This window comes from Triplophysa dalaica, chromosome 24 (assembly GCF_015846415.1).
Source record: "Triplophysa dalaica isolate WHDGS20190420 chromosome 24, ASM1584641v1, whole genome shotgun sequence".
In the NCBI taxonomy this organism is placed as follows: Eukaryota; Metazoa; Chordata; class Actinopteri; order Cypriniformes; family Nemacheilidae; genus Triplophysa; species Triplophysa dalaica.
The window spans coordinates 1,215,301-1,242,224 of record NC_079565.1 but is presented as its reverse complement, the minus strand read 5'-3'; the positions used below and the strand labels follow the sequence as shown (position 1 = coordinate 1,242,224).

At 38.6% G+C, this 26,924-nt stretch overlaps 1 protein-coding gene and 1 long non-coding RNA gene across 3 annotated transcripts in view; both read left to right on the top strand.

Moving 5' to 3' along the window:
* The window catches only part of LOC130413746 (uncharacterized), a 37,156-nt gene that overhangs the window by 673 nt on the left and 9,559 nt on the right, over positions 1–26,924 (top strand). The window contains exons 2-3 of the long non-coding RNA XR_008905530.1: positions 11,543–11,694; positions 16,059–16,164. This is a non-coding gene — a long non-coding RNA (uncharacterized LOC130413746). The remainder of the gene's footprint in view (positions 1–11,542; positions 11,695–16,058; positions 16,165–26,924) is intronic.
* LOC130413737 (uncharacterized) lies at positions 46–7,804 on the top strand. Of its 2 annotated transcripts, XM_056739146.1 has the most exons (3): positions 46–272; positions 359–791; positions 1,067–7,803. In XM_056739146.1, exon 3 carries the CDS (start codon positions 1,201–1,203, stop codon positions 7,303–7,305), a length of 6,105 nt encoding a protein of 2,034 aa, XP_056595124.1. In that variant the 5' UTR covers positions 46–272; positions 359–791; positions 1,067–1,200; the 3' UTR covers positions 7,306–7,803. The 2 variants fall into 2 exon arrangements, with proteins under 2 accessions (XP_056595124.1, XP_056595123.1); XM_056739145.1 differs by having other exon boundaries at positions 359–7,804.

Sequence of the window (26,924 nt, the reverse complement as noted above, 5' to 3'; positions counted from 1 at the left end):
ATGTTCAAAGAGACTCGTTATTGAAACAGCGTGTAAATGCAGCCGGTATTTTGAATATATTTGAAATACTCATGTACTTTTATTTTGACATTCCGAAAACCGGAAGTAAGCCCCGTAACCAAAGCGCAGGGACCAAGCGCACATGTAGCGATTCATGCTAGTTTAATTCTTTATACTCCCTGTTTCAACTGCGTATAAGTTTAAGTATATTTGACTTTGAAGATTGCTTCTGGGAAATGACTCTGCCGTTGGTTGAGAAGCAGGCTAAAGTGGTCAGTATTACTGTATTCTTTATTTGTCATTTATGTATTGTTTTGCAATATTTGATGTCTTTTATTTTGTTTACTTGAACTTTTAGTTCTACGGTGTTAAAGTGTTAATAAACATCTGTGTATGGAACCGGAGTCTCGCATTCAATCGATGGGCGGCATAGTAGAACACTACTGCAACGGTAAAGGCTCTGAGCGGACGAATACGGGCTGGCTGCGACCGCGTGCGGTAAACGAGAGGTCAACTTGTGAATGGTTCGTGTGAATCCAAAGGGGCAAGTGGACAAGGCTACACAAGCAAGCACGTCGAAAGGAGTGTGTCGAAAGTAGCGCAAGTACTGCCATGATAGCACACGGACGTTTCATTTGTGTTTTTTCCTCTTAAATCAGCAGTCGTCATTATTTTGTGCTGCAGTTTGATTATCTAGTAAGAAACAAAGAAACTTAGCAGATATGTAAATGAACCATTCTCCCAGTTGAATCTAAGAAGTTCTAAGTTAAATTCAAAGTTTGTTCCAACAAGTAAGTTTTCATATTTAAACTGTGACGAATTATTATTATTTCTCACTTTGTTAATTGCCTTTTATTGCTCATTTATTGAAGTGTGTTATTATAAGACTGTAGTGTGTTGATGTGCAATATTCAAAGGTTAAGCTAAGGGAAGCAAAGAGATTAGTTTTGCATTTAATTTTATTTCATATTTGCACACATTAGACAACAGAATACAGTTTAATCAAATACATCACATGCATTTAATATGTCACACTCAAAGGAAATCACCTTTCTTCCTACTGAAGAGGTCACTCATGGAGACTTTCAAGAAGATAGTGACGCAGAAAGGACTACCCTATCACAGCAAGCTGACGCTGATGAGCAAGTTGAAGACACATCGCAGGCCACACAATCTCAGGTTGGTGTGGATGACACACAAATGATTCCTGGAATTAGGAAATCTGGACGCATACAAAAGCTCACTGAAAAGGGCAAAGCTCTGTTAGATGACAAATTGAAAGATCTAACTGTAAGTTTTGTAAAGATGTACAGAAGATGGAAGTATCATATCAATGGCTTAAAACGGTCCATTAAGAATAATGATGCTGATGATCTGATTGAGGAGATTGTAAATGCAATCAATACCGCACAAGTGGACATGGACATTACTTACCTCAAAATAAGAGCAATTTCAACTCCTGAACCAGACATTCGGAGAATGAATGACACATGCCAGGCATTTACTAGGATTGCAAATACAAATGTTCAACATTTCCGCAGTGATGATGATACACAAATCATAACTTGGCCTGATGCTAAATCAGTATTTGAAAGCACAGTGTCTAGTGGTTCCTCCGTTCAAACCGCTAAGTCAAAGGTTCCTTCCCAAGTATCCAGACACTCTTCTATCCTGTCCCTTAATGCAAAACAGGCGGCAGCCGAAGTTGTGGCTACGCAAGAAATGATGAAGATAACAAATGCACAACATCAGCAGAAGGAAGAAATTCAAAGACTTGAGGTGGAAGATCAAATCTTGAAGGCTGAAAGAGAAGCTATAGAAAAGGAAATTGAAGCAGAGAGTGCTAAAAAAAGAGCTCAGTTCATAGCAGAAAGTGCTGATAGAAAAATGAAGCTGGAAGGAAAAAAGAGAGAAGTACAAAGGCTAGAAGAACTTAAAGGGCATGTTGCGGCTCAAGCAAGACTGCAGGTTTATTCAGAATCTGTCGATCCACCACTAGCACTTAACCCTTTAATGGATCAATTTTTTCCCTCTCAAGCACCAGTCTCACAAGCTCTACTTGCGCAACAAGCCAAGCCCAGTCAAGTCCAGCACCCTCATGAGGTTACAGCCACTAAATCCCCTCTCCTATATCCCTCCATGTACACCTCATGTTCTGTTCCACAGCCAACCACTCAAGCCTTTTTAACCTCTCATGAAGCTACCAATGACCTTGTGAGAACTCTTGCTGAAGCAATCACAGCTAATCGAGTTCCAATCCCAGAACCTGAAGTTTTCAAAGGAGATCCTCTCAAGTACAATGATTGGAAGCTTTCCTTCTTTACTCTGATTGAGCGCAAGAACCTGCTAGCTCAAGAAAAGCTCTTCTTTCTACGCAAGTACGTTGGTGGCCCAGCCAAGAAAGCTATTGAAGGCCATTTCCTTGTAGGAACAGAAACCGCTTATCGTGCTGCCTGGGACATACTTGAAGACAGATTTGGTAATCCATTCATAGTTGCCAAGTCATACCGTGACAAGATACATACATGGCATAAAATTGCCCCCAAGGATAGCGAAAATCTTCGTGAGTTTGTTGATTTTCTGAGCAGTGTGGAATCAGCTATGCCATATGTTCAAGGTCTACAAACTCTCAACGACTGTGTGGAAAACCAAAGGATTACTGTCAAGCTCCCGGATTGGTTGAGCTCACGCTGGAATAGAGAAGCAACAATCTATCAGGATGGACACAAAATGTTCCCGGACTTTAGATATTTTGTAAGATTTCTCAATATGGAGTCTCGTATTGCATGCAACCCCATCACATCATTGTATGCTGTGAAGTCAACTGACCAAGAAAGATCAAAGCCAACAGAACGAGAACAGTCTAAGTATCAACGAAATCAAAACTTTAGTGCTAAGACTTTCACCACTAATACAATTGAGAAGACAAGCAGCACATGCATGTTTTGTAAGAAGAAAGGCCATACTCTCCATAGGTGTCTCAAGATTAGGGAAAAACCTGTTGAAGAAAGAGTTAAGTTTGTACAACTGGAGAAATTGTGTTTTGGCTGCCTTAGGATAGGCCATAACTCCAGAGCGTGTACATCCAGGAGTGTGTGTGACTTATGTGGAAAACATCACCCTACTTGCCTACATCAAGATCGTGGGAAGAAAAACCAAGAACAAGCTGTAAGAATAAAACCAGAAAGGCCAAATGAAAACGGAGGACACACCAACCAACAGTCTGAATCAATTGAAATACAGCAAGCTACCTCTAACAGAGTTGTTCAAGAGAAAAGCAGCACTCACACTTCATCTATTGTTCCAGTCTATGTCTCCACGGCAATGGAACCAGACAAGGAAGTTTTAGTGTATGCGTTACTTGATAGTCAGAGTGACACAACCTTCATCCTGAAGGATGCAGCTGTTACATTGGGTGCCAGGAAAGAGTCAGTAAAACTTAAAGTGTCCACAATAACATCAAAAACAAAAGTGGTGAATAGCCAAAGGGTGCAAGGACTACAGGTAAGAGGCATCAGCTCTGACACTAAAATCAAACTCCCAACAACTTATACCAGAGATTACATACCAGCAAACAGATCCCATATACCCACAAGAACTACCGCAAAGTCTTGGCCTCACTTAGAACATTTGGCAGATGAAATGTCTCCTGAGCTTGATTGTGAAGTGGGATTGTTAATCGGCTATAACTGTCCACAAGCCTTACTTCCCAGAGATGTCATCTCGGGCAATGAAACCCAGCCATATGCACAAAAGTCTGTGTTGGGTTGGAGCATTATCGGCTACAGCAGCACTGGTGTGGATTATGATCATGAGGATGAAATCGGTGTGAGCCACCGTATCATCATAAAGAAAGTTCAGCCAGCTACCAAGGCTTTTACTGAGCTCAAGTCTGAGGTACATTTTGTTTATAGAACTCAAGTCAAGGAAATGATCACTCCAGCAGATATACTCAAGGTCTTTGAGGCAGATTTTACTGAGAAGTTCAGTGAAGAAGTTCTAATATCACAAGGAGATATTAAGTTCTTGGTGAAGCTGAAAGAAGGAATCAAGCAAAAGCCAAATGGACATTACGAAATGCCATTGCCTTTTAAGGAAGAGAAACCAAGCCTGCCAAACAACAAAGTGTGTGCACAACATCGACTCAGATGTCTGGGAAAACGTCTTAAGAAAGATAATCAATATCACAAGGATTATGTGGCTTTTATGGAGGACATCATAACAAGAGGTGATGCTGAAAAGGTTCCAGAGTCAGAGTTAAACGATCGGACCACGTGGTATATCCCTCACCATGGGGTTTATCATCCCCAAAAGCCAGGAAAGATTCGTGTGGTATTTGATTGCTCGGCTAAGTTTCAGAATACATCGCTGAATGAGCATCTACTCACCGGGCCAGACCTTACAAATACCCTTGTAGGGGTCTTGTGTCGCTTCCGCAAAGGACGAGTAGCCATCATGTGTGATGTAGAGCGGATGTTCCATCAATTTCATGTCGCACCAAGTGACCAAGACTATCTCAGATTCCTGTGGTGGGAAAGAGGCGATATGGAGGCTCCACCTTCAGTGTTCCGCATGAAGGTTCACTTGTTCGGTGCTGCATCGTCACCTGGATGCGCAAACTTTGGGCTCAAACACCTGGCTGCAGAAGGTGAAGGCAAGTTTAGTGAAGCTACAGTGAGGTTTATTCAGCGCAATTTTTATGTTGATGATGGATTAACAAGTTTGGACAGTGAAGAAGAAGCTATCGAGCTTGTTAGAGAGGCAAGAGACCTCTGCAACACTGGTAAACTCCACTTACACAAATTCATTACCAGTAACAAGAAGGTGCTTGCCACAATCCCAAAGCAAGAACTTGCAGAAGTTGTAGCTGACCTGGACATGGCCTTGGGTGAGCACAAGATGGAGCGGGCTCTCGGGGTCCAATGGTGCATTAGCTCAGATAAGTTCCAGTTCAAAGTGAGGGTAAAGGATCATCCTTTCACCAGAAGAGGAGTATTGTCAACAGTGGCCTCAATTTTTGATCCTCTTGGATTTGTGGCACCTATCATTCTAAAAGGTAAACAGATTCTACAAAGGATGTGCCAAGACAAGGTGGGATGGGATGAGCAGCTTCCTGATGATCTCAGGCCGCGTTGGGAAGCGTGGCTCCAAGACCTTCATAATCTTTCAGTGGTAGAGATACCACGGCACTACATGCCATTGGCAGCTAAGGAAGTTCAACAGTGTGAGCTTCACCATTTTTCCGATGCCAGTGTTTCCGGCTATGGAATGTGTTCTTACCTTAGGGTTGTTTCGAAGTCTGGAGAAGTCCAGTGTGCTCTTGTTATGGCAAAGGCAAGGGTTGCACCGACAAAGTTAACAACGATCCCAAGACTGGAACTCTCAGCTGCAGTCGTGGCCACAAGGTCGAGTGACCTGCTAAGGAGAGAAATGGAGATGGAAAATCTACAGGAATACTTTTGGACCGATTCCAAGGTCGTCCTTGGTTACATTAACAATAATGAAAGGCGATTTCATGTATTCGTAGCCAATCGGATCCAGCAGATCAAATCGAGCACAGAACCAAGTCAATGGCGATATGTTTGCTCAGAAAATAACCCGGCTGACCATGCCTCTCGCGGACTCATGGCAAAGGAGCTTGTAGAGTCTAACTGGTTTACGGGACCTCGTTTCTTGTGGCAAAAGGACCTTCCTAAGGAGGAAGAGTTTAAGGTGAGAGAACTCAATGAGGATGACCCAGAAATCAAAAGAGCACAAGTTCACACAACTGAAGCAAATGAGGAAAAGTCCCTATTAGACCGACTTCAGAAGTTTTCGGACTGGAAAAGAGTCGTAAGAGCCATAGCAAGACTTAAGCGTCTTGCAAAGGAGGTGAAAGGTCTAAAAACAAGATCCAATGAAGTTACGACACTTGAAGAAAGAATGGAGGCTGAACAATTCATAATCCATGCAGTTCAAGAAGAAGCGTTCAGTGATGAAATCAAGGCTCTTAAACAAAAGAAAGAGGTACAAAGGAACAAGTCAACCAAACTGCACAAGTTGAACCCTTTCAAGGACAGTCAAGATATCCTGAGGGTGGGAGGTAGATTGACACAAGCAACACTCCATCCTCATGTCAAACACCCAGCTATCCTCCCCAAAGGACATCATGTGTCTCGATTGTTGATAAAGCACTATCATGAGAAGGTGAAGCATCAGGGTCGTGGAATGACCATCAATGAATTACGCTCCGGTGGGATTTGGATCATGGGGTGTAGTAGTGAAGTTTCATCACTCATTTTCAAGTGCATCAAATGCAGAAAATACAGAAAATGTAATCAAGAACAAAAAATGGCCGACCTTCCCCCAGAGAGAATGGAAGCTACCCCTCCATTTACCTATAGTGGTATGGACTGTTTCGGACCATTTTATTGTAAAGATGGAAGGAAAGAACTAAAGAGGTATGGGCTTCTATTCACCTGCATGTGTTCACGTGCCATCCACATTGAGGTATTGGATGACCTTTCCACTGATGCTTTCCTAAACGCGTTGCGCTGTTTTATTGCTATAAGAGGCAATGTAAGTCAACTACGAAGTGACCAAGGCACAAACTTTGTGGGGGCACGCAATGAATTCCAAGAATTAATGAAAGGAATGGATCAAGAACGTGTGAAAGAGTTGGGATGCAACTTCTTCATGAACACACCTGCTTCCAGTCACATGGGTGGGGTCTGGGAGAGGCAGATTCGGACTGTGAGAAATGTTCTCACAGCCATTCTAGACCAGTCTTCTGGAAGATTAGACAGCTCTTCATTAAGAACATTCCTGTATGAAGTGATGGCTATAGTGAACAGTCGACCATTGACCACGGAACATCTTAATGATCCTTTAGGTCCTGAACCCCTAACTCCAAACCATATATTGACAATGAAGTCGTCAATAATCGCACCACCACCTGGTGAGTTTGTAAGGGAAGATCTCTATCTTCAGAAAAGATGGAAGAGAGTTCAGTTCTTGTCTAATGAATTTTGGACCAGATGGAGAAAGGAGTATTTGCTGAATCTGCAGCAGAGGAGCAAATGGAACAAGGACAGGAGAAATGCTAAAGTGAATGACATTGTCCTGTTGCAAGATGATGACGCACCAAGAAATAAGTGGAAGCTGGCGAAGGTAGTTGAAGTCTTCCAAGGATCTGACGGAAGAGTCAGAAAACTCAAACTGTTACTTAGTGACACAGCACTAGACATTAGAGGCGCACGCTCACATAAGCCAGTTTATTTAGAAAGGTCAATACACAAAACAGTACTACTGCTTGAGGCCGAATAAGTAGCCTAGTTCTTCATTGTTTTGTTTATATTTGAATGTATATGCGTTTATTTACATCATTGTTTTAGAATGTTCTGTTTAGAAAGTCTATTTTTGTGATGTGAATCACACATTGTGTGATGGTGGGAGTGTAAATGCAGCCGGTATTTTGAATATATTTGAAATACTCATGTACTTTTATTTTGACATTCCGAAAACCGGAAGTAAGCCCCGTAACCAAAGCGCAGGGACCAAGCGCACATGTAGCGATTCATGCTAGTTTAATTCTTTATACTCCCTGTTTCAACTGCGTATAAGTTTAAGTATATTTGACTTTGAAGATTGCTTCTGGGAAATGACTCTGCCGTTGGTTGAGAAGCAGGCTAAAGTGGTCAGTATTACTGTATTCTTTATTTGTCATTTATGTATTGTTTTGCAATATTTGATGTCTTTTATTTTGTTTACTTGAACTTTTAGTTCTACGGTGTTAAAGTGTTAATAAACATCTGTGTATGGAACCGGAGTCTCGCATTCAATCGATGGGCGGCATACAGCGTTTTGTGCTTTTTAGTGAATCGTTTGAATCATTCATTTAAACGACTCTGCGAGTCGATCGCCCTAACAATCGAGGTCGTCGGTTTGCTTGTAAATCTCTTTTATCTTTATTATTTAAAGTGTGACTGACCGACTGAGGATGATTGAACTTTGTTTTAAAAGTTTTAAAAGTTTGCAAATGTGGTTTAGAAAATTGAAGTGAATCGTGTCAGTGCTCATGACACATTTCCTTTGGGAGCTTGTGTCGGATGAAGTGAATCAATCTGTCGATTTGCAGTACACTGGATATTTAATGATGTGATTTTTTTTTAGATGCCACAAGTTGCCCAAATGGAAACCCATTTCACTATTGATTCAGTCACAGGTCATACATTATGAATCTCATGAATTCATTTGTCAAATTTGAATTATAAAATTGAACTTAAGTTGTTAAATGGAATATTTAAAGCTTTATGATGTGGAATATTTTTTTGTGAAATGAATAATGCTGATTGATCTACCATCTCCTTTGTAGATCATAGGGAACCCTGCTCAGTCCTCGGATTAATGTATAGTGATTCTGTTTATTATTTTCATTTTCAAATATAAAAGTCAAACTACAGATGTTTTGTATCTTAAGAGCACATGTGCAGGATTTGAGTCTTTTTTACTAGTAAGGAGGAACCCCGAAAATGAGTTTAACAAGACAATTCACATTCTGTCTCTTTTGGCTAACGTTCTTGAACAGCTGTGCGAGAGCAAAAGACCTGGGAAATAGTAGGAAATGAACTTTTTTCTTTTTATAAAGTTATCATTGAAGCTCAAAGGTCGAAAGATTTTAACTTTGAAAAGCATCGCTTGTGGATGAGAATGATAAACATTGAAATGTTTAAAATGCAGATCTACTGCACAAATTGTTTCATTTGCATAATAAACACCAAGAGAAGCTTGAATAAATTCAAATAGCAATGTGAAGTAGTTCAACTTGAGCGAGCTCCATGTTTGTTGGCTGTCACAATCCATGGCTTTATATGTTTCCCATGACGCTCTCTCGATCATTATGTTGACAGAATTTTTCCCCTGTTTTATTTTAATTCCACTTGGACAGAACATTTCCATATCAATGCAGGATTTTAATTTATTTATATAAAAGGTTTTAAGCAGCTTTGATACTGGATGAGAATGATAAAGTTAAGCAAGTTTCCACCTTTAAGCTTTAATGATCTTATGCATTATCCCCCTTTATACCTTTATAAAAAGAAAAGATTTGCATATCTGCATCCAAGAAACACACAGTTCTAGTTGGAGAATGATGCAAACCTTAAAATACCAAATGCTTATACAGAGCTGTAAAAAATAAATTAGTGTTCCCGCCGTCTACATAGACAGCATCATAACTGAAAAAGAAGAAAGCCGCTCTGAGCGGCACACTAAAGCCCATTGACCAGACCAATTATTATTGAATATTCATAAATATTTTAATCGTTGAGTTGCATTTGAACATATGAATTAATTTAAACATTTAAACCAGCTATAGAAATGATGTTATATGATAGACTACAGAATACACTGGGCTGATGAAAAGTTTCACTGCTATCAAAACTATTGGGGAAATGAGCTGCTATCAGAAAGAGTAAAAGATGAGATGTATTTTTCTTTTGCCTGTTTTGCCTTGTGGTATGATTAGCATCCAAGAGACTTCAAACACACAAAGCACTTTAAAAATTGATTTTAAACTCCAGTTCGTGAGTGGAAGAATCTCAATGTGAATAGCAAACTGTCTGATTCACCACATTTAACAGCAAAAAAGAAAAAAAACTTTGTGGATAAACTTTTACGCACTGCATGTTAAGCTTTAGGACAGAGACATTTAAAGGGCATATATTACGAGATCATATAAATTACATTTCATGTAGTGTGTAATGTTCCCGTGTGTGAATGTAATGCCAAGTTGTAAAGCCAAAGGTGAATGAATAACAAAGTTATTGACTTGGAAAAAAGGGAGTCGACGCAAATGAGTTGTGCTCTAGTCTGATTCACGAACCGCCGCCAATTAACGTCACTACATATAAACTGTGTCCCAATTCAGGGGCTGTGACCTTCTAAGGCCGCGGACTTAAAAAGGAGGACTTGGTCTTCAAAGCATGCAGACTCAAAACAACAAGAAGCGAACTGAAAGGAGACGGCCCAGCCTTGCCTTGGATATCCTTGTTACCTCACCTGCTGTACCTGTTGCCTGGTGACAGCAGCAGAACACAGCAGAGATGACTTTAAACAAATATGGAGCAAATAAAATTATATTTATTTGAGAAAATACGACACGTTTATGTTGATTAAAACAGCCCTACTGCATATTTAATAAACCAACCTTAAAAAATTTAAATGCAATAATGCACCAATAATGTTACTTAACAACTTCACGATATTAAAAGACTGAAAGTTAACTCAAGTTTTGAATGAAACTAGGAACAATGAACAACGAGATCAAACATGAACATCAAAATCTCCATCCTCTGTTTCCACACTGACTGGTGTCGTGCTGATGCTTAAGTTGTTTCTATGGCAACCGATGTAGATTGGCAATACCTGGATGTGGACTTCAAAAGGCATACAGAGGATGTCATTTCATCACTTTTGAAATGACAATATGAACAGTCATTCCTAGAGATCAGATTGGAAAAATCAGCATTGGCTGCTGTGAATGAAGCTAAAGTGATGTTCCATTGAGAGACGGAGAGATCTTTGTCTGAAACATCATTACGTTTGACCTCATTGATCGGGTGATTTTTGACTGCTTTGTCTCCTTCTTAATCCTGATGTCAAAGTTCTCTTTGGAAATCGACGTCTGTCTGTTCTCTTCTTCCTCGGCGAAATTATTCAGCGGCTCTGGAGATCACACAGTTCTCAGAAGTTCTGCGGTGGTCTGGTTAGGTGAAGCGGTGATCACCTTTCAGTGCCAAATATAGACATTCAGACAGTTCAAAACAAATTAATTAGATTCATTCGTCATGTTGACTCATCAAACTGAGAGAAATTGCATTAATACTATTTTTTTTATATTATTCTAAATTTCTCTGTAAAGCTGCTTTGCAACAATGTAAACTTGTGAAAGCACTTTAGAAATAATTTTGAATTGAAAATATATACATTTAGACATCAAAATGATGTTAATTTTAACACTTTAAATATCAAGTTTGTCTTTAATCTTTCTTCCAATATGCCTTATATTAGGAACAGTAAAAGTCTCAACGTCTTAATTTACATATTTCATCATCGCTGTCCAGAAAATATAAATTTGAAATACAAATTTTGTCATCGTGATGTAATTGCAAACTATTGTATCGTGGCACATTCTGAGACATCGTGAGATCTCTTCTGTAACCTTAACATGAGATCATCTGTATTTCATTTTGGAAAAACTGAGACGATGATGAGATCTCGTTTGGGATTATTTCTTTCCTTGTGCAAGGCGCCGTCAATATAAAAACAAAAACAAATTGATATTCAAATCATAGCTCGTATACATTCGCCTCTGACAGTTCATTAAAGATTCTGTCATTCAGAGCGGCTGTTTGGGTTGCATAAACCAACAAAACTTCCGCTTCGTCAAATAAACACGAGCCGTCAGATTTCACATTAGGACAATGGAGTGGCTTCTTCAACCTGTGACTGACCTCTCCTCCTGTACCTGCAGAATAACAAACGTCTTATCTTCCTCCTGCAGGCGCTGGAATACAGACCTTCAAATCTCAGCAGCAGGATCCGTTCGGCATTGACAAGCGTGAAAGAAGCCTTGGGCTTTTTCTTCATGTTTGGTTCCTCTGCTATCCACCTGCTCGTTCCCGGTTCATTGCTGATCTATTTGATACTTGAAAGGTAAATACAGAAGATCCTTGAGACCGTATGAGACTATCGATTACATGTTCTGTTATTGAACACACCGAGGGTCTATGGCACAGGGTCATCTTTTGAAAAACCGAGTTCTTCTGCACACAATTATACATTCAGCAGTACAGAGTTCAATGAGAAACGTTTGAGGTCATATTGAGATTTTCAATAATATTAACTTGCAGACTTGACAAATATGAGCTCAGTTTGACACTGTTGACATGTCTTCTCAAACTCTACTGACAGACACATTTGTGACATTTCTGACTCATCTGAGACGCAAACAAGACTTCAGAAAAAGTTTCCGTTTGCTCTCCATTTGATCTCATTGATTTCTAGGATAATAGTTGTGGGTCACTTTATGGGTAATCGTGACCACACAACCATTATTTTCATTGCAGAACATCTTAAAAATCTCAGACAATGAGGAACTTATAAGAAATGTATAAATACGTTCTGCAAAGTTTTGTTTTGTTGTTTGTGTGAGATATTAAAATGTCTAAATTGCTGTTGTTAAGGCGAGTCGACCCTAACAGCAAAAGGCATTCCTGTCTGAATGACCTTTATTTACAAAAAAACGCACCACAGAGCGTTTGTTGCGATGTCATGGAAGGTCGGGCACCTAAACGTCTTGGGCTACAATACACTACAAGACTTTTCCTAAGATTTTACCCAGATTTTCTGTCTGGACTTGTTTTTGATCAGCTTGTGTGTTTCTATCTGAAACTTTCAAAAAGTTTGCAAGTGTATGATGTCTGCTTTTTAAAAATCTGTTCAGATTTTAAAAGTCTTGTAGTGTACTCCAGCCATAAGATGTTTGTCCAGACTCCAGTCATCTCACTCACTGTCTCCTTGAGCTTTAGAACAGATCCCAACAACATCTCAGACGTGTTCAGAACCAAGTCAGATATCTGGATATGAACTCAGTTTGAAACCTAAAATTCTTTTAGGATAAACGTTTGGTTGGAGGACAACAGTAGGGTGGTATAGACAGATGTGCATAGCAAAGTTCAAATCTTGGAAGCAAGATTCCTTAAAATGAATTTCAGACGATTTCTTTTGAATATCTCAAAACCGTAGCACCTTAGTGCTTAAATCCTTTTTAGTCAATATATTAATAATGATTTGTCTAAATGAATAAAATACTCAGATGTATTTGTTTATTTATATAATGTAGAACACATTTCTTAAAGCTTTAAACAAAACAGGAAGTGAAATGTCCCTTTGAGATGTATTTACATTCAGTCTAATTTGACTTTATGCTTTTGTGGCTCCGAGCAAATATGAAATCCATGCATCAAACCTCAGCTTAGACCACATATCAATCTGCTTAAACCCCAAACAAATGGAATGAATGCATCAAAACCTTTCTCTCTCTGTTGCAGGCGGATGATACAGACATAAGTCAGTGGTTCTTCCACATTAAGTCTCTTGTTACAGCTCACAGATTTCCCATGGAAAACAAATTAATGCACTAATATGACAATAATCTGCGCTAATAGTCCTCACTGCGTCTCCTGTTTACATGTGCTTAGCTCAGACAAACATGCTTTTAATCCAATTGAAGCGCTCAATTAGATCAGAGGAGAGCCGGCTCCACACTGACCTCACAGGAGATGTCAGCCGGGTCTTTCTAAAATAAAACTAAAAAGTGAAAATAATGTTTGAATTTATACTAAATGAAATGTAATTTGCTGGAGTCTTGTCACGTGTTGTCGTTTTAGAGGACTGTTGACAAACTGAATTTATCTTCATGTTCATCGGGTTTGTTCCTCACCGCAGATGTTAAATGCTCCCCTGGTCTCGCAGAGAGAAACTCATAATTCTTCAGCCATGTTCTCGATTGCCAGATGTTCAAGTCCCCGTAGGGACAGACAACTTGCCAAGTTTTTTCATGATGTTCCTCCAGATAGCAAAAATGCTTCTTTTAAATGTTTTTTCTTCCTGTTTTCTTCAGAGCAGGTCTGCTTGTGTTTTCAAGTCAAGAAGATCTCCAATATCAATGTTGATTTAAAGGACAACTCCGGTGAAAAAAGAACCTATTAACACATCATTACCGAGTAGATCGTTCTCTGGGATGCGTTTTCATGAAAATCGAATGTAAAGAGTTTTATCTCTAAAACAGATTAGCTTATAGCGCTAGTATATGGGGCACAGAGTAAATACAATTAAATCGCTAGTTAACACCACTAACAAGGCTCAAAATAGCCTCACACTAACATGGTAGCATAATGAGGGTCCCTACAGGCAAACCGAAGCGTTGAGAACTTTGTAAGTGTCGATCCACGAACGATGAGATTCCATGAGATTCCAAGTCACAGTTCATCACTTAGCACAGCGTTCGTGGATCGACCTGTCAAGACTGTTTTTCAAGATGGCGGATGTCTGTATACGCGTAATGTACTGTCTTTATTAAGTATCTTCTTATTAAACTGTTTGTAAGTGACATTAAGTGACATCCAGACTTTGGTAACTGGGTTGGTAAACCACCTAGCAACTATTCAGACCACCCTAGCAACCACACACATCCATCTTATCTTCAGAGCGGTGGGTTTTGCACAGGTAACATGCGAACAAAACAGTCAATCTTAACATTAAATTAGTGACTATTGTCATGTAGATCAGATTCCTTTAACTTTGGAAACATTAAGGTTAATAAGATTGGATTTAGATAACAATTAAAGCCCTGTTTTTTTATACCTCCGCAGTAAAGACATGCGTATTTTGTGGATAAAATAAGATATGTGCTAGTCTAAACTTAGATGTGTATGAAAAACACACGTCAATTCTTTTGGTACAGATTATTTTGGGATATTTCTATTTCAGTGAGCTGTGATAGATGGCGTGTCTTGAATAAGCTGCTGTCGGGAAAGATTTTGTTTTGTGCGTTTGGATGTTTCAGATCAGAACATGAGATTCCCTTGAGATGAGGTTCATAACCCCATGTCTAAATATTGTTTGTGTCTTTTTCAGATGTAATTCTGGTAGGTTTGAAATAGATAGTGTTTTTGTTTTGATGAAAATACTTCATGGTGACCAGAAATGTTCTTACAGGAAGTTTAAAGTTGGAAGCTGCAACTTTGTTTTTACTTCCGTATTTTGACGCATTTTCGAGTGAAATGATTTTTTTTATGAGAAAAAGAGTGGCCGTGTCTGACATATGTCATTCAAGATGGATAGTCATTACAGTAAGGAAGTGCTTTTTCAGATTTTAACTAGAGATTATGAGGGCACATGAATTTTAAAAAGAGAATGACCCACATTAATAAACTATTTACAATAAACGCTACAATATTTCATGAACATTTACATTTAGTCATTTAGCAGGCGCTTTTATGCAAAGCGACTTACAAAGAGTTAGGGAGCAACAAGCAATATGTCATACATATGAAAAAACTGGTCTTGTAATATTTAAATTCACCGGGACTTTTGGGGCTCGCTAAAGTTTTGTGATTAAAAATGTGTTCTTTTTAAGGACAGTGTCTACACTGAAAAAAATGACATTCTCAACTCAACTCTACTCAACTTTATTTATATAGCGCTTTTTACAATTTTCATTGTTACAAAGCAGCTGTACATGAGACACATTGAATACAAGTATGAATTCTGAAGCAGCCCCCCCGGCCAAGCTCAACAGTGCTTGCACAACAAGGCTTAATAAAAATATAAAAATTAAGGATTTAAGATTATCATTAACAATCTAATAGCATTTGAAATGTTGTAGGAAAAACAAAGTTGTAGCGTCCTTTATCCAGCTCTATCCTCTTAGCTCTTGTCAGGTCACCGCTTCCCATTCTCAGCTCTGCCATCAGGTCTGGGCATGAACTGCATCCTGCGGTAACCTTGGAACAAAGAGACAAGACTGGCTGAGAGTAGAGTACTGTTCTGCACTCTTTGATGCAACAAGTACATCATTCTAACTATGCTTTTTTGTCTTGTTTTTAGTAAAATTTTCTTAAACTTCTAAAATCAAAATACAATTACGTGACCAGAAAGTGACCTAAGATATTTTACAGTCTTGTTTTATGAAAAATAATACAATAATTAAGTTCATTCATGATTAAAAAGAGCAAAATCCAAGTTTATTTTTCTCACCCCATTGCAGATTTTTTGGGTAGTTTTTACCATAAACGTACTTAATTCTTCTATTTTTCTCCTTAAAAAGAGACAAAATATCTTAGGTCACTTTTCTTGTCAAGAAAGTGCATCTTGATTTAAGAATGTTTAAATATTTGTACTACAAAACAAAACACAAAAACACTTAATATTTTTTTTCAGTGAATACAGCTAAAAGACAAATTCTCCTTGACTTTATACCCAGTAGCAGAAGTAACTGTATGATATTTATGCAGGTCACGATATGTTGTTCGGAGAATCAGAAGTTCAGGCTCTTGCAGCTGAGACACAACATTTGAGAAAAATGGACTGCCGAACGGAGGATACAACACTTCCTGGAAGGTAAATTATTCTGTTTCTTGTTGAGGAAAGATGTCTTTGGCGAGGCCAGCATGTTGTGCATCAGTGCAGTTTCAGAACTTGTGTTTCTGTTGTGTCTTGTAGACAATACTTTGAAAATATGAACCAACAATAGAGTGAACTCCGTAACTTGTGTAACTGAATTTTTTGAGATCTGAGATCAAATTTAAGAGATCAAATGAAGGTTGTCGTGCTCCTCCAAAGTCTGGACAGAAATGAGTTTTGGAGAAAGGAGGTTTGACACAAAGCTTTTCTCTCTCTGTCCGATGACCGGCGCTGATAGCTGCTTTACCGCAGACGATGAATGTTCTCTCATTTGGGATGGAAATGTCATGACGGTTATATGGCGCAGTAGCTCGGCGTCGATGTGATACAGTTTGAGTTTGACCTCTGCTTGTCTTATCTGTTCAGATGAACCTTGTTCCATTCAAACAAAGCCACACCAACAGCGTCGATAATACAATTGCACAAAATAAGATTATCACTTTCAGTCGCATGATATCGCGATGTAATAAACCTTTCGCAAAAGCCATGACAGATTACTTTCTGTGTGATTTGTCATTTCATTAAAAAATGTTTTGTTGCATCTTCATGCCTAATTAATTTACCGTTTGGTTTCCTGTTTACTCGCAATGTTTCAGATTCATGGGCTTGATGTTTTAATGTGATATTGTGGTTTTGAAGATCTCACTCTTGTTTTTCTTCTGTATATTGTCTCTAAAAGTGAATTAGTTTGGTGGTGCTGAGACCTGAAGGCTGTTTAATGTAGTTACAACAACCAGATGCAGAAAATTAGCATGTGTGCACACAAATGTGTGTGCGTCCTCTGCAAACATAAATCTAAAATAAAACTCTTTAATGTCAATGTTTGGGTTAGGGTTAGTAGGGTTAGTGTCATTAACATTCAAAATGTAAGAATTTTGAAGTAACGTGGTTCAGAATGAATATCTTGGTAAATTCCTTAAACCACTCTTTCTTTTAATAATTCAATACAACTCATTTAATTTAATGTCAGATTTTCCATACAATTTTTTTATGAAGAAATTAAATACAATGTGTATTTATAACTATTCCTTTTTAAGGAGCATGCAAATTGCAAATAAGTCATTTGTATTTTAGTAGCTTACAAACTTGGAATTTTAAAAGACCAAAATTTCTTCTTTATTGCATGCTTGAAGAAATCACAGTTTGGACAGCTTTTTACACGTGATGTGTTTTGTTTCTAGCGAGAAGATACACGCAAGTCTTCAGTGTGTTAGTTCAGATTTCTGAAGTATGAAGCCGATGTTGATGTCTTCAAGGTTTTGAGTGGAAACAGACAATAATCCAAACTCATGCTGGATCACATTGATGTTTGGGAAAGCGTTTGGCAAATACATTTATGTAAATGAAGTGGTTTCTTGTACAGTACACCGCTGAAGCTAATAAACATTAGCAGATGCCGCTGGGTTTCACACACAAACTGCAAGTCTTCTATTCGACTTAAGAGGATTACACAGACACACATGCACGCACACGCGGGTGCACGCAGCAGGTTATGTCAAGCAGAAAATAATACAACACAGATACAACGTCAAATCCCATGTGTGTAACACACATTTCTGTAATCTCTGAACCTGTTTCTGACAAAATGACTTGATTATATCTAGGGAAAATGCTTGATGTTGGATTTTAGCAAAAGCCTTTTTAGCTAATATTACAGAATCCTGTCATTATGAGGACGCCTTTAATGCGTTCAACTCTTAGCACTAGCATTAAAAATATGATTTCAGATTAACTTTATTTGTTTCTCAACACTGCCTGTACAATAACTGTTTGAAATGAGACCTGATGTTTGATGAGTAAGAATGAAAATTTGATGAAAATCTTTTTGTTGTTACCCCAAAGTTTTACTTAATTAATATTGCATATAGAAATTAATAGTCTTTTTAATATTTGAACCTTGCATCTCTCTCCCTTATCTTAATGTTTTGCTTATAGTCAATATGTTTTTTGTACACCTGCTTTGTAACAAAGTTAATTGTAAAAAGTGCTATATAAATAAAGTTGACTTGACTTGAGACACAAACCACTGTGCATTACATACACTCTGTATAAAACAAAGCTATAATTAAAACCAACATGTATAATATGCGTGTCATTGTGGAATAACTCCCTGAAATATTACCGAACACATGATGAGCTTAGTGTTGCAACAGTTGTTTTAGCCGCAGCACCGATGTTAGCACATTTTGCCCCTCTGCCGTCTAGCAAAGACAGTGACGTAAATGTAAATGATTGACATGATTTCGTCTGCCGCTCATCGTACAGAATTGACCCAAATGTCACATCTATCCAATCACCGGCTTATTTTTGTTATATATCTTATGGGCCAATATGGGTCTATTTTTTAGTTCCACCTGAAGTAAATTTAAAATAAAAATCTTGCCAATCAGAGGCCCCTAAACAGCTGGGGCCCCTAGACTGCAGCCTGTGCGTTATTCCGCACCCGGTGTCACGAACCACTAGGGGTCTCTTCAAGTTCAACTGTTCTATTCTGTTCAATTTCTTCCACCTTCCAAAACAAACAAATCAACCTGCGGAGTCAATTGTAAGTCAAAATCATCGGTTACGGTTGTCAGAGTAGCTGCTGCAGAGTACCACCACCTTTAGTCCGATCTGTGTTTCTTGTATGATTTTATTTACCTTTGTCTAGCAGGTCAGCAGTAGATTGCTTTGTTATACATTTTTTCAGCAGAATACATGAACTCCTGTGTGAGGCAGTTTCGGTTCTGTTTTAGACTGCAGCAGAACGCTTAGTGTGCACTTTTTTAGGCACTATGTATGAAGTTAAGAAGAGATTTCTCTGAGTCAGGATTTGCTGACACGGGCAGGTTCACAGACACAGGACTCTAAGTCATTCTATTTTTACTTTAAATACGATGTACTTGTTTTGTGTTGAATGTGCTCACATTATTGATTTTGAGTTTGATTTGAACAGCAAAAATAAGAGATTAAATTAAACTTGTCCAGATGACAAAATAATATATACATTTCTATGGCGCTTTTGAAACATCTATTAAACAGTGTGTGCATAATTTGCTTCTTTCCTGCAGAGAAATGAAGCTAAAGTGTCTTTAAAGTTTGATCTCTTTTAATCTTTACTTCCTTTTATTCTCATTAAATCTCAGAGTTTCTCCCCGGCGGCACAAAAGCTTCACTGCTTTCCAAACACTGATAGCTGCTTCTTGTATTCTGTGCGTTTCCTTTCTCCAGCGAGATGTTTATTTTGTTCCATTTCATCTTAAATGTCAGTAAGGTTATCACATCTGTTGATTAAATATTTTTTTATTAGCAAGGCCCCAATGTAAATAAATTAAAGCAGCGGTTGATATGAAATAAAGCATGACTGTACGTTTAGAAATTCTTTTGAAGCATCACGATTCTCTCGGAACATGAGTTTGGATCTCGGAACATGAGTTTGGATCGTGCCGTTTCAGATCCGCATGCAGCCTTCGTGAGTGTATTGTCGTCTAATGTTTCTTTGTGTTTTACGTCCTTTCTCTCAAATACTAAAATTAAACTTGAAAATGAAAGCTCTGGGTAGTTTGAGGTTGGTAAGGTCTCGTGTTTACCATCACGTGGATGTCATCCCTGCAGAAAAGTGGCAGGTTATCACCACATGGATTCTCAAATTGCATGTTCACAGGGAACCTTATTCTCAGTGTCTGGATGCTGTTTTCTCATTAAACTCTCAGTTCTGTCCAGATCACGCAGATAGATGTTATTTAACTTCACTACTTATTCTGTTTTTAGTTTCAAACACGAGGAGTGAAATGTAACAATTCACCCCATAGTCTGGGTTAGTTGTTATTTACCCTGGGGTGAGATGTAACATTTAACACTGTCTTTTAAATATAACTCACATGTGCTCAAGTGTGTTACAAAGCTGAATCTGTACAAGATTACATGGCATATGCCATACATTTTTTTCCGAAGATCTAACCGACATTCCCAGCTGTTTAACATCATCTGATGATACACCCATTGGTCTGTTTCTCTCTTCCAAGACCTAGGCATAGTGAAATAAAAAAATATAACAAAACTAAATTGACTTGGGGTTGGTTTGAGGACACAAGGCCAGAATGAAGACGACAAATGAATGGCTTTTTACTTTGATCAAAAAGTTATCCATGCAATTTGAAATGTGATTTGGAACTTCTAAAAGAAAAGACTCAAGTCCCAGAGTTTGTGTTGTATACAGAAGAGAGTGGTAGGATGTAGGATGATGTGCCGTATGGCATCACTGTCCTTAGAAAATCAGACCTCCCTTTATATTTGACCTTTCACAGCACAGCCACTCGATTCAACATCATTTTTAAAGCCGTGTCGTGCCATGTCAGGAAGATCAAGGAACCTGCTAAAATGTTGAAGCTCTTAACATCAGGATGCAGACCTTTCCAAAATGCAAAATGTTCAAGGTTTTTGAATGTATTATGCGAGTTTTGAATGAAACTGGGTGACACGTCTTATTTAAGAAAGGTGTCTGCTTTGATCGGGTGTGCAGATGTATAGTCCGTCTTTGATCCCAGCGCTCCTCATTCGGAGCAGTAAACCGCCAAAGCACAGACCTTTGATGTTTTCTCTGTCGGATTCACAGGCGCTCACGGTTCTCCTGAGCCTTTTCTGCTGTAATGCGTTTTAAATGCGATGATGCTGTAGTTGTGCGAGGACGTGTGGAAAGCGTCTGTATGACATGCCGGTAATGATCTGGGATGGGGGGGCATGTTCAAAAGGAATTGATATTCTGTATCACATGCTTCCCGAGTTAATCTTTGTTTGGTTGCACAAACCTAACACCCGACTGCTTAGTGGACATACTTCAGTGTTTCTGTAATTATGTAAAACTTGTTTCCATTTAGTATGAAGCATTATTTCTCACTCCACTCATGTTTGCTTTCATGTTTAGCTCGAAGAACCTTTTGCACGTTTATTTCATTTATTCTTCAGACATTTCAGGTATCTGTAAAGCTTTGTGAACAAAGAAGAAATGTTCAGAGTTTGTTCTTTTATAGCTCGGGAGATTTGATGGTGCTCTGTTGTCTCATTTACGTCTCAACTTTGTCTGTTATTTCTCCTAAAATGAATGTGTAATTGTTGAGACATGTGAAGAGTATGGTGATGTTGATGAACGTAGATTGTAGAGGTCAAATAATCTGGATTTGATTTGATGATAAATTTGAGTTCATGCGAGATCTTCAATATTGACTTTTGACTGCAGACGAGACAAATCTGAGCTCATTTTGACTCATTGTGGACATCTCTTCTCAAACTTTAATGACAGACTCGTGTAACATTATCTGAGACGCAGATGAGATTTAAGCAAAAGTTTCTTGTGATGTCATTGATGTCTCATAATAATTCAGATGGCAAGATCTCGTTTTTATCCGGTCCTAATCCACTCTTGTGGCTTTAACATTTTTTGGAAACTGGAGCAAAAATGAAAACGATGACTTTGATGCTGTTTGGCAGGATTATAGAGGGACTCAAAAATGATACGAGATCTACTTTTACTACATTTCAGGCCAGAAAGTTTTATCTGCTTGGCCTCTGTTAAACTCAACATCGTCTGATGGGAGTCGCGGACGCATCGCGTGTCTCGCCTGCCAAACACATCTTATCAGAACAGCACGGATAGTGATAATAACATTCGGAAAGCAGCTCTTGTATCTTTTAGGAGCTGCCAAACATCTTTTCTGTGTAAATGTGATGCAAACTTCGGCTCTAGTTATGAGATCAAAGAAATGAAGAGCCCTCGAGAGTGACCGATGTGCATTGCCGGTCCGAAGTTTCCAGAGCGTAATCTTATTCTTATCAAAACTTTACAATAACACGAATGGAATTGTGGGATTTGTTAGAAAATCAAAATCAAAACCGTTTTAGCATCTTTAAAGGTGCCACTCCTCTTGGTTTTCTTTTTATTAAACAGGTAGACTGAACTAGAAAGTTGAGCATTGAATGGTGTTCATTTGCAATTCCTAGTGAGTTTACAGGCCAGCTGTCTGCACGGTGTGCCAAACTCCTTCACATCCTCTCTATAATGACTCTCGATGCCGAATCCAACAGACTGAGAGAAACGCGGCTGCATCCCGCTCACTGGCATTTCTCTCGGTTAAACTCTTTCATTCTTCTTTATTGATGGAGTCCTTTACCCTGCCCCGTGGCTGAATCAAATCCGGCTCATGAGAAAGCAAAAGTCTGTCATCTGCGTTGGCCCGGTCTTCTGGCACGGACACATGGGCATCTTTCTCTGGACAGACATGTTGAAGAAGGTCTGGAGTGAGGTGATTTGCTTTGTCAGTAATCGCTTTAAATTCTTACATAAACATGAGGTATGAACACTATCCCATGGCTATCTTTTACTATTTTACATCATTGCTAATTCATGTGATGTGAGGATGTCCGGTCTTGAGTTTTGTGCAGTTAGTTGAAAACGGAGATGGGCGAGATGCTGAGGCGGCCGCTGGGAAGCAGATTGGAGCGTTAGCCGACACACTGAATAGATTTGATGGATGAAGCTCGTTCAGGAGGAACCATCAGTCTGGCACCGGCACAGAGCGCGACTCATTGGGCCCAGAGGGTCCTAACATGCCCTCATTCCACACGCTTGGGCTTTCAAAGTCAAGATAGCCATGCCATTTAATTCAGCCGCGGCCGTCAGCTGTCTGTGGTAATTATTGGATTTGACAAGACTCGGCACCCTGCTAGAGCTCCATCAGAGACTATATTAAGATACTATGTAGGATACAACACAATTTGGAATTTCAACTGTAAACCTGAAGCAAGTCTAAAGCCGAAAACATTTATTTACCAAAAATAAGTCTACTTTAACTTTATCTCATTACTGTATGTTTTTAAGTATACTTTATGCAGTAAGTAATATTAGAAGTGTACAGTTTCAATACAACTTTGCTCAGGACTTAATTAGGACCAATGTTTAGTGTTAACACTTTATAATAAGTGCTATTTGTTAACAATTAGTTGATGCATTAACTAACATGAACTAACAATGAGCAATATTTCTACAGCATGTATTAATAATAATGTTCATTTCATCATTTACTAATGCATTATTCAAACCTAACATTGTCACTGTTAACACAGTTAATGCACCATGAACTAACATGAATAATTGTGTTGACATGAACTAACATTGAAAGGATTAATAAATGCTAAAAAACTGAAATGTTCATTGGTAGCTAATGTTCGCCAAGGCATTTACTAATGTAAACTTATAGCACCTTAATGTAAAGTATTACCAATAAACACATTGTGTACTTGGGTGTGTACGTGTGTGCGTGTGTGTGTACTTGTGTGTGTGTTCATTGTACAGCATCAGATACTGTATCATGTCATGTGAGGTTTGGTGAAATAAATGCAGAGAAAATCAGACAGTGATGCTGCGGCGTAACTGCAGAAGCCATTTATTTATTCATTTGTGAAACGAGAGCATCGGAATCCTGCAGGATTATACACACACGCTTAATCCTTCAACACTCGGTGTGTGTGTGTGTGTGTGTGTGTGGGTGCTTTGACACGTGTGTGTGTTTGTGTATTAACTTAATGAATATGAATGGAAATGTCAGTGTTCAGTAGTCATAAGTGATTTGCTGAAAGTCAGATAATCAGACAGTAATCTCAGTTAAATACATGCTTACTGTGTGTACGTATGTGTGATCAGATCAGGGCTGATGAAGATCAGACAGCCAGAGCGAGATGTTAGAGGATGATTTTAAACGGCTTGTTTCGCGACTGGAGTCTTGATTCAGTACTCGACTGTGAGTCTGTTCGTGTATCTCTTTCTTTTTGTCCGCCCCTCTCATCTCCCTCTCTCACATGCAGTACACTGAGAGACTGTATCTTCTCATCATCAAGTGACAACCACTGAGCATAACTTATCTTAGCCAGTGCACTCGAGGGGGAAAACAAGAGAGGGATGGATGCAGAGAGAGGGATGGATGGAGAAGAGAGAGAAGGGTTGTGATAAAATGAGAGAGAGAGGGATAGATGGATGGAGAGAGAGAGAGATATAAACAAAATGAAAGCAAGAGTTTAAGCAGTTAATAATTAATATAGCTAATCACATCTTAGTCTGTCTGTTTTTGGCTTTCAAAGCTGCAGCGTGTCATTTCTAGTTTTTCTAATGAAGATTCCTAAGAAGAAATGACAAATCTTATGAATGATAGATATATCTTCAGTCTCTCTTCAACAGATATTGTCACATCTGATTTTAAAGACTGACTCTCGCTGGTTTCTGCTTCTGTGCTTTTACAGTCTGCCACGGCTGTTCTACTTCTCCAGATCATCTTTACTGTAAGCCTGAAAATGTTACTATCTGGAGATTTTGAAAGCTTAATAATATGAAGAACGAGCAAATATTCGGGATATGTTTTAGGGCTGGGCAATATATCGATAGAAGAAAATGATTGATATAACGCTCCAAACTTAACTTGGTCAACTTGTCATAAAACGACTTGGGCGTATTACGTAGTATTTCTGTACTCGATGCACTCCCCAGCGTTCGTATAGGTTTAGAAAAGTCTTTTCTTAGTTCCTTATAGGACAATTCTCCCGGAAAAGCAGGCCCACGGCAAGGCAAAAGAAATAGCCCGCCCACGCGTCAAACGACGAGCGATAGGAAGACCCGCCTACCAATGTAGTTTAAATAAGACGGACTGTTTCACAATGTAGAACACAGGTTCTAGACATGATGCAAACACATCGTGCACGAGCGTTTGGGGGAGGAGAGTGAAGTTTTTGTGGCATCCCCAGCAAAACGTAGGCGGTGACTATTTCTAGTGACGTAGATATGCGGCGGTTAGATACTCGGACTAGGTCACGTCTCGTTTGTGTGATTCGGAGTAGACTCCCTTTTTTACAAGCCGATAATTTTATTCATTCACCTTTGGACTTACAACTTGGCAGACTGCTTACTTTTTAAAGGATATTAAAATGTATCAATAATCATCAATATCGAACGATATGAAACATTACATCGATAGCCCTAATATGTTGTTAATATTTAATCTCTCTCTCTTGGTTTTGCTCAAGTTAAGATTCTCATAATATAATTGGCAGCAAATGAAATTATTTTGTTTTGACACTCCATGTTAAATAATGTGCTGTATTCCTGCTACATTAAACCCTGACGGGCTTCATTCTGTTTGCTTAAATAATAAAATCATTTTAATTTGATGATCTCGGTGCATAACTGCTCCGTTATGCTAAAAATAAAATGTATCTTTGTTTTTGTTATGGCCAAGCATGTACATATGTGACCAGGCTAGTGAAGAATATTCTCTGTATCGGGTCCTGGTTGAAAACATCTCTTTTATCTTTCAATCCTGTTTTTTGTTTGAAAATCAAGTGAGAAGTGTGTAGATTAAAGATGATTTCAATCAAAGACTGAAAATGTAAGACTATCAAAAAGCATTTTCTTAAGTGTCCACACTTTATACTTTTACGTCTACGACACTTTTAAGAACTCGCAGTCATTTGCATCATGTTTGTGTCGCTTTAAAAGTTTTAATGTAGCAAATGTAAATGCAATTCATTTATAAATATATAGTTCCCTTTATTGTGAACTACTGAAAGTAGTTGACTGCCCTTTCTTTAAAATGCTAAATTGGTCCCTAGAAAGCTCAAAACTGAAACCGTGTGTGGCATTGACAGTTTGTTACTCTCGTAAAGAACGATCACCCCAGCAAACAGAAATAAAACGCCTGAGTCAGGATTTCGGCTGAAAGCTTCTCCTCTTCTGTTTTATTCCAGTTATTATTTACGCCTTCAGGAAATATTGATGCACACACGTCTCATCTCAGACCCAGATCGGCTCTGTCAAAACTTTTCTGCGTTTCAGACTCCATGCAAGTTGCTGATACACACATTTATATGTAGGCCTACATATATTTATCATCCAAACGCCTCTTGTTGTGCCCGTCTGTCGCTGCTGTTTTATACATTCAGGTTTAAAAAGTGTGAAATGTTTTCTGGATCCCAATCTTAACAGAAAGTTGAATTCATATTTATTCGAATACGCTGACAGATTATTCGACAAAGAGCAGTTTGCCTTTTGCGTTGGCGAATGAACAAATGACAATGAAGTATATCTGTAAATTATATTTTTTTAAGTTTGACCCTTGGATGGTTTTGGGTGTTCATCACATTGTACAAGACAATTTCTCGAATTGATTTTTTGAAGTTGTTGGCATTGAGGTGGTGGTGGTAGAAATCATTGATGTGGAGTTTATAGAAGCTCTGTTTGATGTGCTCTGAAGGCTAAAACACATCAATAACAGGTTGATTTTTAAAGTTTGTATTTTATTGAATAGAAGCAGAAACTGTCAGTAATGTTCTCAGTCTACACAGGTATGAGGGAGGAAAGTCTATACATGCTGTTCTTGCCTCTTCAAACACTTGTGAAACCACTTTCATCTGCAGAACACAGAAGAAAATATTTTGAGGAATGTCTCTGTGCGGTTTTGTGTTCATATAATGGAAGACAGTGTGGTTTAATGTTGTCTGGTTGTCAACATTCTTTAAAATGTCGTCTTTTGTGTTCTACAGAAGAAAGTCAAACAGTCAGGATCGGTCTGGTTAAACTTTCTTGAATTTGAAAGGGATTGTAGAAAGAGCAGAAGAGGTTTATCAGGCACGAGTGTCTCATGACTGGTGAGAAGATCCATAAAAACTGGTTCCACCCT

Bases quoted from the DNA above. Each gene is read 5' to 3' on its own strand.
- LOC130413737 (XM_056739145.1), top strand. From the start codon at position 1,027: ATGTCACACTCAAAGGAAATCACCTTTCTTCCTACTGAAGAGGTCACT.